Genomic DNA, 15,209 nt, shown 5'->3' on the forward strand with positions numbered 1-15,209 from the left:
GTATATGATGATTTTGAGGCGTGAGTTTAGAAAAATGTTGTAAACCTTCTTTAACATAAAAGTTCTTGACTGAATAGGGCCCTAAATAGTACCGATAAGATCTACAGCTTGTAGTACACAGACACAGAGTAAAATGTAGAAACACTGTTCACACATTTATACAGATTAAAATGGGCCTCTGGACACTGTGGCTGTAGCTTATCTGAAATGGTTTGTGCTTTACGTAAAGTCAAACTCTTAAGTTGTTATATACACATTGCTGGGCAAAAAAGCAGGGCTGCAATTGTGTTTCACCCCAAAACGTGGCTAAAAGTAACAGTGCAAGTGTCTGTCTTTAAGTTGGAGTAATTTTGTTTAGGTTCTAAGTATTGTTAAAGGAATACTACCCCCCCCAAAAAACTATGTTTTACTAATAAAATACGGGAAAGTTTAAAGCTGAGGACAGCAGCAGTGGTTGGTTTGGGTTCACATCGGTAAGAGTTACCATAACCCCAACTGAGAAACGTTTTTCTAAAACCAAACTCTACGAGACCAAATAATAGTCGATCAGTGTGGGAGCAGCCTACAATTGTAACAGAGGCTAACGGGGATCAGCTGCTGTCAAAGTGAACAGTATTCTGAGCCACCTTTCACGCCTTCAGGAGATGATAGTTCGATGCTAAAACATATGGTTTTCGGGTGAGTATTCCTTTAGGAAGGTTATTAGGTACATGTTACTAAACCGTTTCAAATATTATTAAAAGATTTTAGTTACATTGCAGTCGTCAACATGGAACTAAAAACTGTGCACACAGTCTCGCTTTTGATTCACATGGGTAGCTTCGTGTGCACATATTCACAGTGCGTTGTTAGTAGAAAGGTGTGAGTCACCTGATCTGATAGCAACCAAAGTGCTATTATTCTCAACCTACAGTTTGGCAAATATTTCGTGAATACTTAGTGAGAAAGGTAAACTGTGAGCTCTACGGACTTACTGAAAATCACTGACACACCAACACTGTTATTTAAACTTTTTTTTTTTTTTTTTGGCAATACTAAACAAAGTGAGAGGTAGAAAGACATACTGTAAAACAAAACTACTGCAATGCTTTTGAAGAACAATGTTTGTCCATGGCAATAAGGAGACTGTAAAACCAAACACACAGTCAGGTACGGTAGTGAGATGTGTGTTTTTGACTTCTGGGCTGGGAGATCCGCATTTCCAGAACCCACAGAGGACACGGTGCCTGTGAATGTTATCTGACAAAAGAGTAAGGCTGGTTCAAGTCCCTGCTGCATTTGATTTGACCAGACTCCCATGGAGCCCAGCTTCCTTGTGAGACAAGGCAGGTGGAGAGAGCAGAGAGTATGAGCGTGGGAAGATTTAAGGTGGGTGATGGGTTTGTTCTTAATGGAACATGGCAGTGACGGTGGTGGGGGTTTGTGTGGGAGGTACTAAGCCCTGAGTGCAGGACAACAGTGCATGCTTCTCTTAAACTAGCACATGCTCCATTTACTTAAATAAAACATACAGCACACACACACTGTAATGAAGAATGTGGCACCGGAGCCTAAACGTTTTCTGTACAAAGTCACAACCCTCAGTTTCTGCAGCCAAAAAGTAGGAAGTAGGAAAAGGTTTTCACATTGACTGGTATAAATTTCCTCCTGAAAGATTTCTCTATTCCATTCCTCAATTTTGTAAACATTTATATATCGAGAGACATAATTTTGTGAAACATAGAGGAAGTGGAAATAGAAGTAGCAAACAGATGAACAGTGTTTCAAAGAAGGGTGTCACCAGTTTGGACCCTTTCCAATTGACAGCTGCAAGTGGGTCAGCTTCTGTCCTGTTCATGCTTTCTGGTGCCGTTAGATTATCTCAGATCCCCCACCATGACCCTTCAAAACTCCCACCTTTGTCCAGTGCCAAAGTCCCTTCCACTACAAAGTGGAAACTCCCCAATAGGCGTTATCCGCATCACTGCTCACACCAAACGTTCTCCAAAGTGCAACACGAGAGAGCGGGCGACATTTGCCGTGTGCTCAAAAGCTTCTAGTGAAGAGTAGGAAGAAGAAGAGGCAGAGAAGAAGAGAGCAGGGGCCAGCAGAGTCAGCTGGCCGGAGTTGGAGGGAGGCCTCAGCCTTTAGATTCGGCTTACCCGTCTCGCAAATAGGGGGTGGATGGCTGGGGGTGGACAGGGGGTGTAAGGAGGTGGCAAAGGCCCAGGTTTGATTCCTCGGGTCCTCATGTACGACAAGAACTGGTCGGGGATTTCGGCAAGTACTTCTTTAGCCAGACGAGCCATGCTGAGGATGTGGTTTCCTCGCCGATCAATGTAGTCCCTGAAAGGAACAAACTAAGGAGAGGAAACAAAGAAAAGAGACGAGGAGAAGCAAAGAGAGCAATTAAAAGAGAAAGAACAAGAGGGAGTAGAAGAAACAAAGTAGAAAAGAAGGAGGAGAGGAAAAAAGAAGAGTAGACATAGTTATATATCAGATAAGGGACATTAAAAGAAAAGATTCAGGGGGAAATGTGGATATGAAAGCTGGGCAGACATAGAAAAATGCAAAACCAGAGGGTCAAGAACCATGACCTCTTCCCATTAATCATAAATCCCACATTTCTCTGGAAACAGTAATGTCTCTGGGAATATTCTGTACCTGAACAATATCCCTCTCAGCGTATCGTCCTTGGGATGAGATCCTCTCCTCGTCCCCGTCCAGCTCAATCATTTCTGAGGAGGGAAGCACATCAGTCACGTCCTTTCAGGGGACCCGAACCACCACATCAAAGCTACCATGTCAAATTCTGTGTACTCATGCCAAAAGCAGCACAAGTACACAGAATTTGTGTCGCTGAGCGTGAAGCCACTGGGCTGTAAGTCGCCCACAACTGTGCACATAGGGGAAACATGCTGCACTACGTGTAAGCAGAACCATCGATGTGCACCACAGGGACGTCATGCAACTGTGCACACTGTGATATTCGGGAAGTCTCACTGACTTTGCAGGCTAATTGCTCATCATAAGTGAACTTGATTTTACAGAGGACTGCTCTGTGAATTTTAAACATGAATCGCGTTACGACTACACAGGAGAGAGAGGTGAGGAATGAGGATGTAGTCAATTAAAAAAAAAAAAAACAACACTCTACAGCTGCTCTGACCACTTGCTCAGATTTAGTGGGGGAGGGGGAATTAAGGGTAAGGAGAATGGAAGAAAGAAGAAAAGAAGAGCTGCACAATGAGAGGCTGAGCCATGTGGGAGGCGAGATAGGAAGTAGAATTAATTTGAAGGATTACAGCATGCAAATAAACAAAAAGCGCACACCCATGATCCTTACTCGGCTTACCATCAAATTCTGCTGGCCCAACCCCGACTATTATAATTGACATGGGCAGAGATGAGGCCTGCAAAGAGTTGAGGGAGACAGAATAGGCGCATCAAAGGCACGGAGGAATACACATTCATTCCTTTTAGAATTTGCTATCTGAAACACCACAGGCAGTCAGTGAAATACTCTTGTGAATTGCTAACTATAAGGTAACAGTCCATATAAAGGAGACTCAAAAGAACAATTTAATGCCATTGTGGAGACAGGGTTCATAGTATTCCAGCCCGTTTTATAAATTCGGGCCAGTCCGTCGTCCGGACAGTTCTAGAGTTTCTAATTTCATGCACCTGCAACTTTGTCTAAATCTCACAAAGCTTGACAGCTTAAAAATGACTCCCATTTACATCTTCCCCTGCCTAGAGCTGAAGCTAAACTGCCACCCCGCATCGCAATATTGTTTATTAAATCTTAGATGAGTGGGACAGCAGAGGACAGTTCGAGTGCTGAATAATGAATGAAGGTTTTTCAGTGCTTCATAACTTCCTGTGGTTATTAGATGGACACCCAAATTGCCTGAGATGTGAGAGGCACGGTTCCTCCGCGGGGTAGTAAATAATTACTCTCAAATCTTACTTTACAATAACCTTACATCACATGGGGGTGTGGGGGAGGAGAGGAGGGGGAATGGGGCAGTGAGTCTGTGCGAAGAGCGAGCACAGACAACTAAGGTTCCAAATTTATGAGCTCACCCCACTTTGTTACACACATTAACTCTGATCACTAATTAGAAAGCAGAGTTATTAGAACCGAACATAGAAAGACTATTGGTGCAAGCGGGGACCGGGCTGACCTCACTCTTTCCTCATTCTCCTAATTAGTGAAGATGAAAGAAAGAGAGAGAGCAAGGGAAGCTGTAAAAGGGTAGGACAGTGCCGGGACGGCTTTTCATATTCCTCCTTTCATATCGTTTGTTTGCTAGTTTAGTACAATCTCCATTAGTGACTTAATCATACTGTAGTTGGACCTCCAGGTTTCCTCAGATGTTTTACAGTAAATTAACCAAATTCGCATCCTCATAAAGTACATGAAATCTATTTGCTAACCTATTGTATGTAAGTTAGCAAAGGCTCCTGACTTCACAACAAAGTGCGAACAACAAAACACAGGAAGACAAAGGTTTAGATGAGAAGTGCAACTCTACATTGACAATGGATTCCTTGGTCTGTGCCATGTCTGTGATCACACCATCAGAGATGATGAGCAGAATGAAGTACTGGGAGCCATCGGTCACAGCTGACGCATACCTTTAGTTGAGAGAGATGAGAGGTTAGAGGTCATATTAGCAAAAAAGAAAAAAGACACAGGCAGGTGGAAAGACAAAGCAAATGTGATTAAACATTTAGTCAGCTTTAATACGATTTCTGCTGAAATGATGAAACGTGATAATAGTATAATAGTAAAACAATAAAATAACAGATTGACAAAGAATGCAGGTTGAGACAGGTATTAGCTTACTGGAATAGAGGAATTGTGCAACTGTGCCCACTGACTTCATAAGCATGATAATCATCACATCTCATTGTCGTTGCAGGCTAATTGCTAATCCTTGGTGGAGTAGTCCCTCAAACCCCATTAGTTGCTCTTGCAATTAAATTTGTTATGTACCATCCCATTTTAGACTTCAGATAAAAAAAAAAAAAAAGAAACCAATGGTTTTTAATTCAAACACTCAAACCCTTACAGTGAAGGCAATAATAATTATTAATATGATTGCTTTGTTAAAGTGTTAAGTGTTAAGTACAAGATTGTTCTTGGACAGGAACAACAACAACAACAAAAAACGATTTAAAGTAAGGCCCTGACACTGATGGACTTTTCTTTACTTGCTGTGCTATTTAAAGCTTTATTAAATCCTAAAACTTTTAGCAGTTTTCTGTTCTGTAAAACTTGTGTGAAACTTTGAAGTGTGTCACAGGGGAATATTTTGAGAATATATGTTGAACAACTATAACACACACACTCCCGTGACTTGACTTTAGTGATGTCTTCCTGGGTTTTAGTCAGATGCTACCACAGAAATGAGCGCCGAACAATGCAGCTATTCTCAGGCTGAGTGGGCGGACGGCACAAGGAGAGAGAGTGATGGGATTTGAAAGCCAATGATGAAAGGTGGGAAAAGTGCTTGTTACAGTCAGTCTTGAAGATCATGATAGAAGATCTGGCAAAAGGGAACATCAGCTGGAGTCAGACAAAACTGTAGTACAAAATGCTGCATTACTTTTTTCCATGGGTTACTAATGTAAATAGGGCAACTGCTGCTGACATTTTCTGGTAATATGTGCAAGACATGAACATTAATGGCTATAAATATTTAAAAACTCTGCATGAGCAGTATTTTGCATTTAGGAGATCTTGCTCCAGTGTTAATATAAATGCACCCGACGGACCATGTTCTTATTAAACCGTTTACAGCTTGAGGTTCTGGTACATGCAGGATTGTCCGTTTGTTCCTATAGAGATTCATTTACTGATCATTTTTCAAAAATGTAGGTGGGGAGCAATTTACTGGTATTGTACCATTTTGTTTTTGTTGTACATTGTACTGGACAGTAGGTACTTGTTAGTATATGTGTGATAACACTGACCCCAGGAACACATTTTTCTTCCCTTTACTTTATAGAATAGATGTACAGCTGATTTGCACCAAAGCTCACTGATCTAAAAGCAACTACTGCAGAACTTTAAATTGCACTGTACATGTGTGTCAGCTTCTGTGTTGCACATCTCTGGAGCTGATTACAGTGGACCTACCTGGCCACATGGTTAATTACAGGGGAGAAGTGGGTTGGTCCATAGAGACGCACAGATTTGAGACTCTGGTAATAGGCCTCCATCACCCCCTCGATACCGTTGCAGTATGGGTTCTGTGGATTACCATTCTGCAGACAGTCAGAAAGATAAAACTACTTTAAAAATGGAACTTTTCTTCATTAAATATAGATTGAGGAATCAATAGTTGTTTTCGTGGCAGGTGCTAAAACTCAAGCATTTCATTGTCATGTTGTTGCACAAGGTCAGGAAAAGCCTTTAGTCTTTATTAATGCTTAAATATGCAACATAATCTAGCATAGGTGTGGAATTCTAAATCACTCCACTCTGCTCTTTCTACTCTGCTACAATCTGCAACGCTGCATCACAATCTGCCCAAAAGTGCAATGAATAAAAAAGCTTCAAGACTTCTTGTACTAATCAAGCAAAAATAAGAAAGTTCTCCAATTGGTTAGAAGTCTCTTTAGAAGAAAATACCTCTTAATTGCAGCCAGTGTTGTTTAAGGAGGGACAGGAGACTTTGACTGCACATCTTCACATTAAAATCTTTCTACATTTTGTTAAAGTTACATAGTGTAGCTTTAACATCACTTTCATGCATTATTCAATGCAGAAGACATATTGCCTTTTTTAAAAGTCAATTAAAAGACAGTGGTTTGATTTTATTGTGGATGACTTTGATGGGCTTTTTATGTCGTCTGTGGTGGAAGTCTAAAAAAAGAAGACGATAAAAGTTTTCTATTTTGGGATCATGCTGTTGCTGTACTGTATCTTGAGACTTTGTTGCTTCAGGTGTTTACAACAGCACTGCATCAAATTTGATATGCAATGCCACCTTCATTGATTTAATGTCTAATCAACTCATATTTTGGCAAACGGGTTAAATACGCTTACGGATAATTATCATCACTTCTACTGCTATGAATCAAAAAGATATTTAGGGACAGCACAGATGAAAGGAATGCCAAGAACAGTGCCTGATGAAGAAAAACATATAACATAACTGCATTACATTTTCTTTTCAAGCTGACATGTACTGAGTAGAAATTCCAGGATAACACGATACCCAGAAACATCAGAAAATGGCCACCCTTGATCCAAAACATCAATAATAGGCCTTTATTATCAAAAAATTGGTACCTAGTGCAAGAGTCACTGGAGTGTTACAAACACCCAAGGGTATACAATCCAATACTACTTAAAAATATTATAGCACATAGTGTTTTAGGGAAATGTTGACAGTTTAATTTCTAAAGCAAAACTCGGTAAATATCCTGGGGCGAGCCATTTCACATTTTAACTGCATGAAGATTGGATAACAGAAGCATTTTGGTCAGCTACAGCTCATTTGCACCACACGTTATGAGAATTGTCTCAGAATGACTTTGCCTATGGGAAGCTCATCCACTGGCTTTTAAAGTAAATTGCTGTTTGATGATGTTAAGAACCAAAGTTGTTGGAGAGCTCTGAGTATCTGTGTAGCTCCCCCATCCTTTGAAACACATTAAAATTAATGTATGGTTGACTAGGTTTACTTGCAACAGCAGTGCATGTTTAAGCTGCCCATATGTTTTGGGCGTTTTAATTGTCCTGTTGACAGACTCTGCTTCGTTATCCATGAGTATGAACATTACTCATGGATAACTCCTTCGCTCGCTAAATCGAGCTTGCATAATTGCGTCAAATTCAGCAGTGGCCTTCTCCCACTGTGGCTACACAGCTGTGTGACAGACTAAGTCCTTAAATGTTAGATTAATACGCGTCTCAAAAGTTGGACTGAGTGATACCTAATTCTAAACGGGCGCAATGGCTGTGAATGCCACTAACAGTAACAGTAAAGCAGGGGGAGGATTACTGCCGGCCACAGCGTAATCGACACTGGCACAGTGGTGTGGAAACATGATTAGGTAAATGGATAACAGATGGGAAGTAAAAAAAGGCACATGGATGAATGAAAGACACAGATAATCCAGATGCATTTTGCATCCTGAATGGGTGTTATGTGCATTATTTCCATATGTTACAGAAACACCTGCCATACCGTGGTAAAAGTCTCACAAAGAAATGAGACTAGAACAACTACAGTTTAACTGTATTAACTGGAACCATCTTTGTCACTCTAGTGGGACTTTAACTGTCAAAATACTGTATAGCAATAAATAATAAATCTGGTGTGTTTGCAAAGCCAAAATGGCTCGTTTACAGCTTAAAACTGAATAGCTCGTTTGTCTTCTATCTACTACAGTGCGCAGGCTGGTTGGCTGAATTTCTTCGTGTTTTTTGGACAGCAGCATTCACCACCCACAAATAAACTGTTGCCTTCTACTGGTCATCAGTGTATGAAAGTGGCTGGTTGCATGCTGTGTGTGTGTGTTTTAGTTTACTTATGTGGAGTTGTTACAGTTAGTTCTTGTGTAACTCGATGTTTACATCTGAAGTTTTGAAATAAGAAAGTAATCTTTGCTCTATTATTACAAACTTCTTCAGTGAAACTCCTTCAGTGAAAGCCTTTAAAAGATTTATTCTCGGTGCCATATTCACTAGCAGTCGGAAAACAAGTCAAATCCGAATGTTTTTGTTTCACCCAGGCCCTAATTTTGGTAACCTGATTGTACACTGGACTCATCTCTATACTTGTTCTGTTAGATCTTAGTGCCGCATTTGATACCATTGATCATAACATTTTATTACAGAGACTGGAACATGAAATTGGAATTACAGGAACTGCACTAGGTTGGTTTAAATCCTATCTGTCTGATAGATTTCAATTTGTTCATGTTAATGATGAATCCTCCATGCACACAAAGGTTAGCTATGGAGTTCCACAAGGCTCTGTGTTAGGACCAAGACTTTTTACTTTATATATGTCTCCTTTAGGCAACATTATTAGAAAACACTCCATAAATTTCCACTGTTATGCTGATGATACCCAGCTATATTTATCTATGGAACCAGATGAAAATAATCAGTTAATAAAGCTTCAAGCATGCCTACAAGACATCAAGGCCTGGATGTCCCACAATTTTTTACTTTTAAACTCAGACAAAACTGAAGTCATAGTATTTGGGCCCAAAAATCTCAGAGATATGATGTCCAACCATATTGTCACACTAGATGGCATAAGTCTGGCCTCCAGTACTACTGCAAGGAACCTTGGAGTTATTTTTGATCAGGATCTATCCTTTAACTCACATATAAAACAAATCTCTAGAACAGCCTTCTTCCACCTACGGAACATTGCCAAAATTAGGAGCATACTGTCTCAAAGTGATGCCGAAAACTGGTCCATGCCTTTGTTACTTCTAGGTTGGACTACTGTAATTCCCTACTTTCAGGATGCCCCAGTAACTCCCTAAAGAGCCTGCAATTAATCCAAAATGCTGCAGCAAGAGTGCTGACTGGAACTAGCAAGAGAGATCATATTTCACCTTCACTAGCTTCTCTCCATTGGCTTCCCATTAAATTTAGAATAGAATTTAAAACCCTGCTTCTTACATATAAAGCTCTGAATGGTCAGGCTCCATCATATATAGAAGACCTCATAGCACCATATCATCCCAGTAGACCACTTCGCTCTCAGAATGCAGGCCTACTTGTGGTTCCCAGAATTTCCAAAAGTAGAATGGGAGGTAGAGCCTTTAGCTATCAAGCTCCTCTCTTGTGGAACCAGCTCCCAGTTCAGATTCGGGAAGCAGACACCCTCTCTACTTTTAAGTCTAAGCTTAAAACCTTCCTCTTTAATAAAGCATATAGTTAGTTATAGTTATGCTGCCATAGGCTTAGACTGCTGGGGGACCCACCCCCCAATGCACTGAGCTCCTTTCCTCCTCTTGACCATCTCTCCTCTCCTCTCACCCCGCAATTCTCACCACTGTATGTCATTAACTCTGTGTGTTCTCTCCCGTAGTTGTCTTTGTCCTCCTCTCTCTGTCCCTTTCTGCAGGTGTCCCCCGGCTTTGAAGCTGTGTGTCTTCCAGCGTGCAGCTACTGGTCCTACCAATCTGCCCGATGTTTTGTTATTGCTTTTTGTTGCTCTGTTCTTTTCTCTCTCCCCTTTCCACTCACCCCAACCGGTCGAGGCAGATGGCCGTCCACCCTGAGCCTGGTTCTGCTGGAGGTTTCTTCCGTTAAAGGGAGTTTTTCCTCTCCACTGTTGCCTATGGCTTGCTCCAGGGGGAATTGTTGGGTTCTCTTTATATATCTTTATAATCTTGACTTTATTCTGTAAAGTGCCCTGAGATGACTTTGTTGTGAATTGGCGCTATATAAATAAAGTTGAATTGAATTGAATACACTATATGGAATATAATGCACAGTACATGTCTAAGAAAAGAGAACAGTCTTCTTCCCCTTGACTTTGTTTGGCCGAGTTTCACAGAAAGGTCATTCCATGTGTTTATACAGGATGTAGCAATCAATCAATCAATCAATCAATAAATAAATAAACGATAATGCAAATAGAAGAAAGTCATTTCCTCACCAGGGCAAATTCATGTGAGACCCGACCATCTGGGGGAAGCTTGGCACCAAAGCCCAGTGCAGGAAACATCTTGTCGCTGTCGTAGTCCTGGATGATTTCTCCGACAGCCCGCAGCGCCATGGCGTAGTCATTCAGCTGGTATGGGCTCATGTAATGGAGCGAGGTGGGCTGGGATGGATTGCCTGAGACGCAAATGGTTCAACACAAGGAAACATGCACATCAGCATCAAACTGTAATTATGCTCCCCCTGGGCTGTGAGTCATTCAAATAAGGAGAGGGTTAAAACAAACAAACAAAAAAAAAAAAAACATGCACACTGGAGTTTGAACGTTTCTCTAAGCCACAGCTGCCTTAGGGAGTAATAATTTCATCACTTGCCTTTAAACTCAGTAGTGTGATCAACCACACTTTTACAGCACAGCTACAACTATCATGAAGTCACAGTTGCAATTTAGTGACCACACTAATAAGACTGAGAGTTTCAATGACCTTGTGACCCTTCTAGATCGTCTGTCCCATGGCTCTAAATGAATAAAATCAATAAACACAGAGTTACAGCAGGGTCCTCTCATTAAAACCTTTTGATTTGCAAAGAACATAAATTTAGCAAACTACTCTGAGTCATCATTCAAACCTGCCTGCCTTGTGCCCGGTACTCAGGACTAAACCAGCTTGTTCCTATTTGATTACATCACTCTTTAGAAATATCTCACAAATATAAAGTTTCAGTGTTTAAAAAAACAGTTCAGTAATTTCCTGCAGAAGCCAGTGTTACTGAAGGAGTTAATAAATGCTGTATTAGTCTGAGGTGCAGTTTACAACACACTTTGCTGTGCTAATAGATTGATTCTGCACCATTTTGGTTGTATTTTGTTATTCTGTGTCATCCATATCCTCACCATGTTGTCTCTCCCCCCCTGCCTGCCCTTTCTTCTGCCCTGCCTCTATTCCTCTGACCATTCCCTTCAGACCTGTTCCTGATCTTCTTTAGCTCAGTACTTGTATCCCATCCCCTTTCTGTCACTTAGAGCTGGATGCCCATGTCATGCTGCCATGTTTAAAATGTTTAAGAGTTGGTAACTGTTTTATTTTTTTCACTCAGCTTAAATAACTTTGCCAATGGTTTTTAAGCTGTAATTTTGTTTGTTATGAATTTCCTCTCTCTCTAGAGATGCCTTCAGTTGTTTTTAATTCCATTTTATTACTTTATTATTCAAAGTCCCTGCAATTTTCCCAAATTAATTAAAGGTGCCCTTCTCATCAGTTGTTTACCTTGTGTGGTCTTTTCTATTAATAGGATGAAAAAGTGCTTCAACTGTCTTGGTACATGAACTTTATACTGTAAAGTACATGACATCAGTTATTCTCAACACAACATGGGTTAACTAAATGTGTTTTCTGTCTTGATGTCACATTCCGTTTTAAAAAACAACAAAAGTAATAGTGAAATGGAACTTGGATGTATTTTTTCATTGTTTTGCTTATTGCCTTCACACAGTACGTACATCCCAGGGCCTAAAGCAAGCATATCTGTAGTTTATACAAGTAGTCTCAAACACTGTTTACAATACTAGAGCATATGACTTTATTTGTAATAATTATATTTTTGATTTATTTATAATATTTATATATATAACATAGCTCCATACTGATAGCAATTTGAAACTCTCTGCACATCCAAGTGTTTTGGCACAGTAATACACAGAGTAATACAATACAGTACAACAGACTTGGGTAGCAAAGACAATACTAAACAAGATAAATTCACTTTTTTGGGGTTTTTGATAAGTAAACAAGACAATAATTCCCAACTTTATGTACTGAATGTACTGAAGGTGTATTAAGACAAGACTGGTGGTTTTAGTTTTGCAAATATGAGTAACTGGGCACTGAACAAATAATTTAGGAAGCAACCAACAAAAAGTAGGAATATTGTTCAGAATATCAATATTATTTCAGCCATACTCACACACTGGAACATAAAGAACTGACTTAGTGTCAGAAATTAAGGCATCTATTGCTACTGTGGCAAAAATGTTCTCACACCATTTCACTTACTAAATCCTCTCTTACACACCTGTGACAAAAGATGGTTCTCATTACCTTTTTTCTTATCTCATTACCTTATTACTCATATGCTCACTCCACCTCGTGACACAGAAATCATTCCAATCTGGAATAAGGAGGGACATCTCAGTTACTGCTTAGAAGAGGCAGGCTCAAGGCTGCCTGCAGGAGGACTGAGCAAGGACACGAGAAACCCATCCTTCCCAAGTTTTTTTTTTTTTTTTAATCAGGCCCACACGCCCCTTTATTAGAAATGTGATCTGATGCTATACATCTGCAACAATTGATTACCACGGTTTTATTTGTGTTCTCATTCACTTTGTATTTAAAATCGAGAGTTTTCAATTCTCATCTTTTTTTAAAAAACACTTGTATAAATGGATAATGGTGGAAAGAATATTTCACCTGATACACAGACAGTCTGACAAGAAATTGTGATCACGCTGGATAATCAGATAGTAAAAAACAGAATATCAATAATGCAGGCGTAGACATTGGGCTTGTTCTTTCCGTGTCTGAACAGTAATGCTACAGATGACCTGAAGTGTTGTTAGATTTGTTCGCAATAAAATAGAAAGTTCAGGAATTTGGTCAATGTGCAGAAACTTGTTAAACTAATTTAAGGAAAAACATGCAGATGTAACTCCCATTCTCCTTTGTCATGTTGGAGATACTGTAAATACTGTGAACATTTGGGCATATGGTGCTCTTGATGCCTGCAGACTAACGGGTGTGCTCTTACCATCAGAACTGATGTTTCTTCAGATAAGAGGTCAGAGAAAGGGACATCTTACTGTTAAACATGTTTCATTGATTTCTCTCTGCTTGAATCTCATCCTTGCATCTCACAGCAGGTGGGAGGTAGGAAGTTGCAAGGATAATTTGCAAATGAAGGTAAACAAGGAGACAATTTAAGGTAATGAGAAGCACCCAGAGTCTTCTGCGCAAGATTGCACATTTTTTATTGTTAAATTGCTGTCACTGACAAATGTACAACACTTTCCCTGCAAGGCTTCATAAACTTTTGCTACAGTGTGGAAACAATCTGAATTGGAAATTTAATTTGGAGAATGTAGGTGTAATAACTTTCTGTGTAACAATGAGCTACAAACTGTGCAAACTATGGATAATGAAGAACATTAACTGAGCTCAAAAGTTTTAAAAAACAGATAGCTGCTTAGATTCAAGCAAAAGAGGTTAATCATTCATTAGAAGTCAACTAACTTAAAACTGAAGGATGAGGAATTACGAGTTCACATCAAATAAAGATCTGAGTATTAACCACCAAAGTTTATCTACTTAAGGGATCTCAGTGATAACAGTGAAGCATTAAAACACTTACCATTTGATGCTGTGAAATCAATTGCCACTGTGAAATTAATCTGAGTCCTACAAGGGAAAATAAATCACACAAAGATTTATGTGGACTCCTCAATCATGCTAGATTATATCCCAGCATGTTTTAAAGCATGCAGCAGTGAGCAATTACGCAGCAGGTTATCGGCAGCTGTCAGTCCTAATATTCAAGCTGAAGGATAAAAACAAAGCAGCGGTCGTCTTAGCTGAGTCTACACTAAGGTGACACCACAACACAACTACTGGATTACAACGGGATTTAATGGTTAGAATGGCTTTGGTTCTAAAGATCTTGGGAATCCGTTGCTACTGGATGCTGTGAACTTACCCCCCTTGGATGTAGTCCAGGAATGAGAGTTCAGTGTCCACCAGGCAGGACAGGAGTGTGACCTGCCAGCCGGGAAAGTGTGGGAATTAGACAACAATCGCAGTATTGAATATCTGATTCTGAGGGACAGGTAAGCTTGAAACTTATTCTCATATCTGTTTCCTTTGAGGTAGAGATTCAAACTTAGGATACATATCTTTATTATGAATGACAACATGCCACAAAAGTTTAAATAGTTTGATAAATTGTAAGCAAATGTGTTATGGGGAAAAAAATAGGCAATTGTTTCCCTGACTCTGTCTGCAGCGTTTGAAATGTCATTATTCTGCACAAATAGCTGACTCACCGTTCCTGAGTTCTGGTACTTTTTCTTCTTCTTTCCTTTTTTCTTTGGATTTAGCACCTGGAAGAAAAAAGAAAAAAAAAGAATGTTGTGTCTCAATAAGCAGTGGGTGACACAGCTGCAGCAAAAAATCCTGACTCGTGTCTTCCTGATCCCATCAACCTAAACTACTCAGCAAATTCAAACTAAATGCAAGAAGTCATACAGAGAAATGTCAGTTGTCTCTTAGGAAATGCTAGAATTCCCCCAAGCCATGTTTAATAGCTTTTAAAATAACCTGTTAAACATGGCTTGTTTATGTTGGAAAATGTGTCAGCCAGGTCGTGCATCATAAGTATCTTTACTAACTCTTGACCTTTAGTGATTTATGGTTCACAAACAGAGGATATACTGTAGAAGTTAATGGAAGTGAACTGCATAAGAAGAACCGACCGAAGTGTGTGTTTTGAGGAACTGAGGCACAGAATCATACAAATGAATGTATAATTA

At 39.9% G+C, this 15,209-nt stretch overlaps 1 protein-coding gene across 3 annotated transcripts in view; it reads right to left on the bottom strand.

Moving 5' to 3' along the window:
- Positions 1-1,285: 1,285 nt before the first annotated feature.
- Positions 1,286-15,209, bottom strand: part of LOC137108695 (copine-8-like) — a 52,625-nt gene continuing 38,701 nt past the window's right edge. For 2 of the 3 annotated variants that reach the window (XM_067493602.1, XM_067493603.1), the window contains 9 exons: positions 14,724-14,780; positions 14,378-14,439; positions 14,036-14,082; positions 10,626-10,807; positions 6,128-6,255; positions 4,518-4,620; positions 3,335-3,392; positions 2,644-2,717; positions 1,286-2,339 (listed from right to left, as the gene is read on the bottom strand). In XM_067493602.1, the coding sequence (XP_067349703.1) occupies positions 2,127-2,339; positions 2,644-2,717; positions 3,335-3,392; positions 4,518-4,620; positions 6,128-6,255; positions 10,626-10,807; positions 14,036-14,082; positions 14,378-14,439; positions 14,724-14,780 (924 nt within the window). In that variant the 3' untranslated portion in view covers positions 1,286-2,126. The remainder of the gene's footprint in view (positions 2,340-2,643; positions 2,718-3,334; positions 3,393-4,517; positions 4,621-6,127; positions 6,256-10,625; positions 10,808-14,035; positions 14,083-14,377; positions 14,440-14,723; positions 14,781-15,209) is intronic. The other variant, XR_010912234.1, reaches the window with a different exon arrangement.

Source organism: Channa argus, chromosome 23 (assembly GCF_033026475.1).
Source record: "Channa argus isolate prfri chromosome 23, Channa argus male v1.0, whole genome shotgun sequence".
NCBI lineage: Eukaryota > Metazoa > Chordata > Actinopteri > Anabantiformes > Channidae > Channa > Channa argus.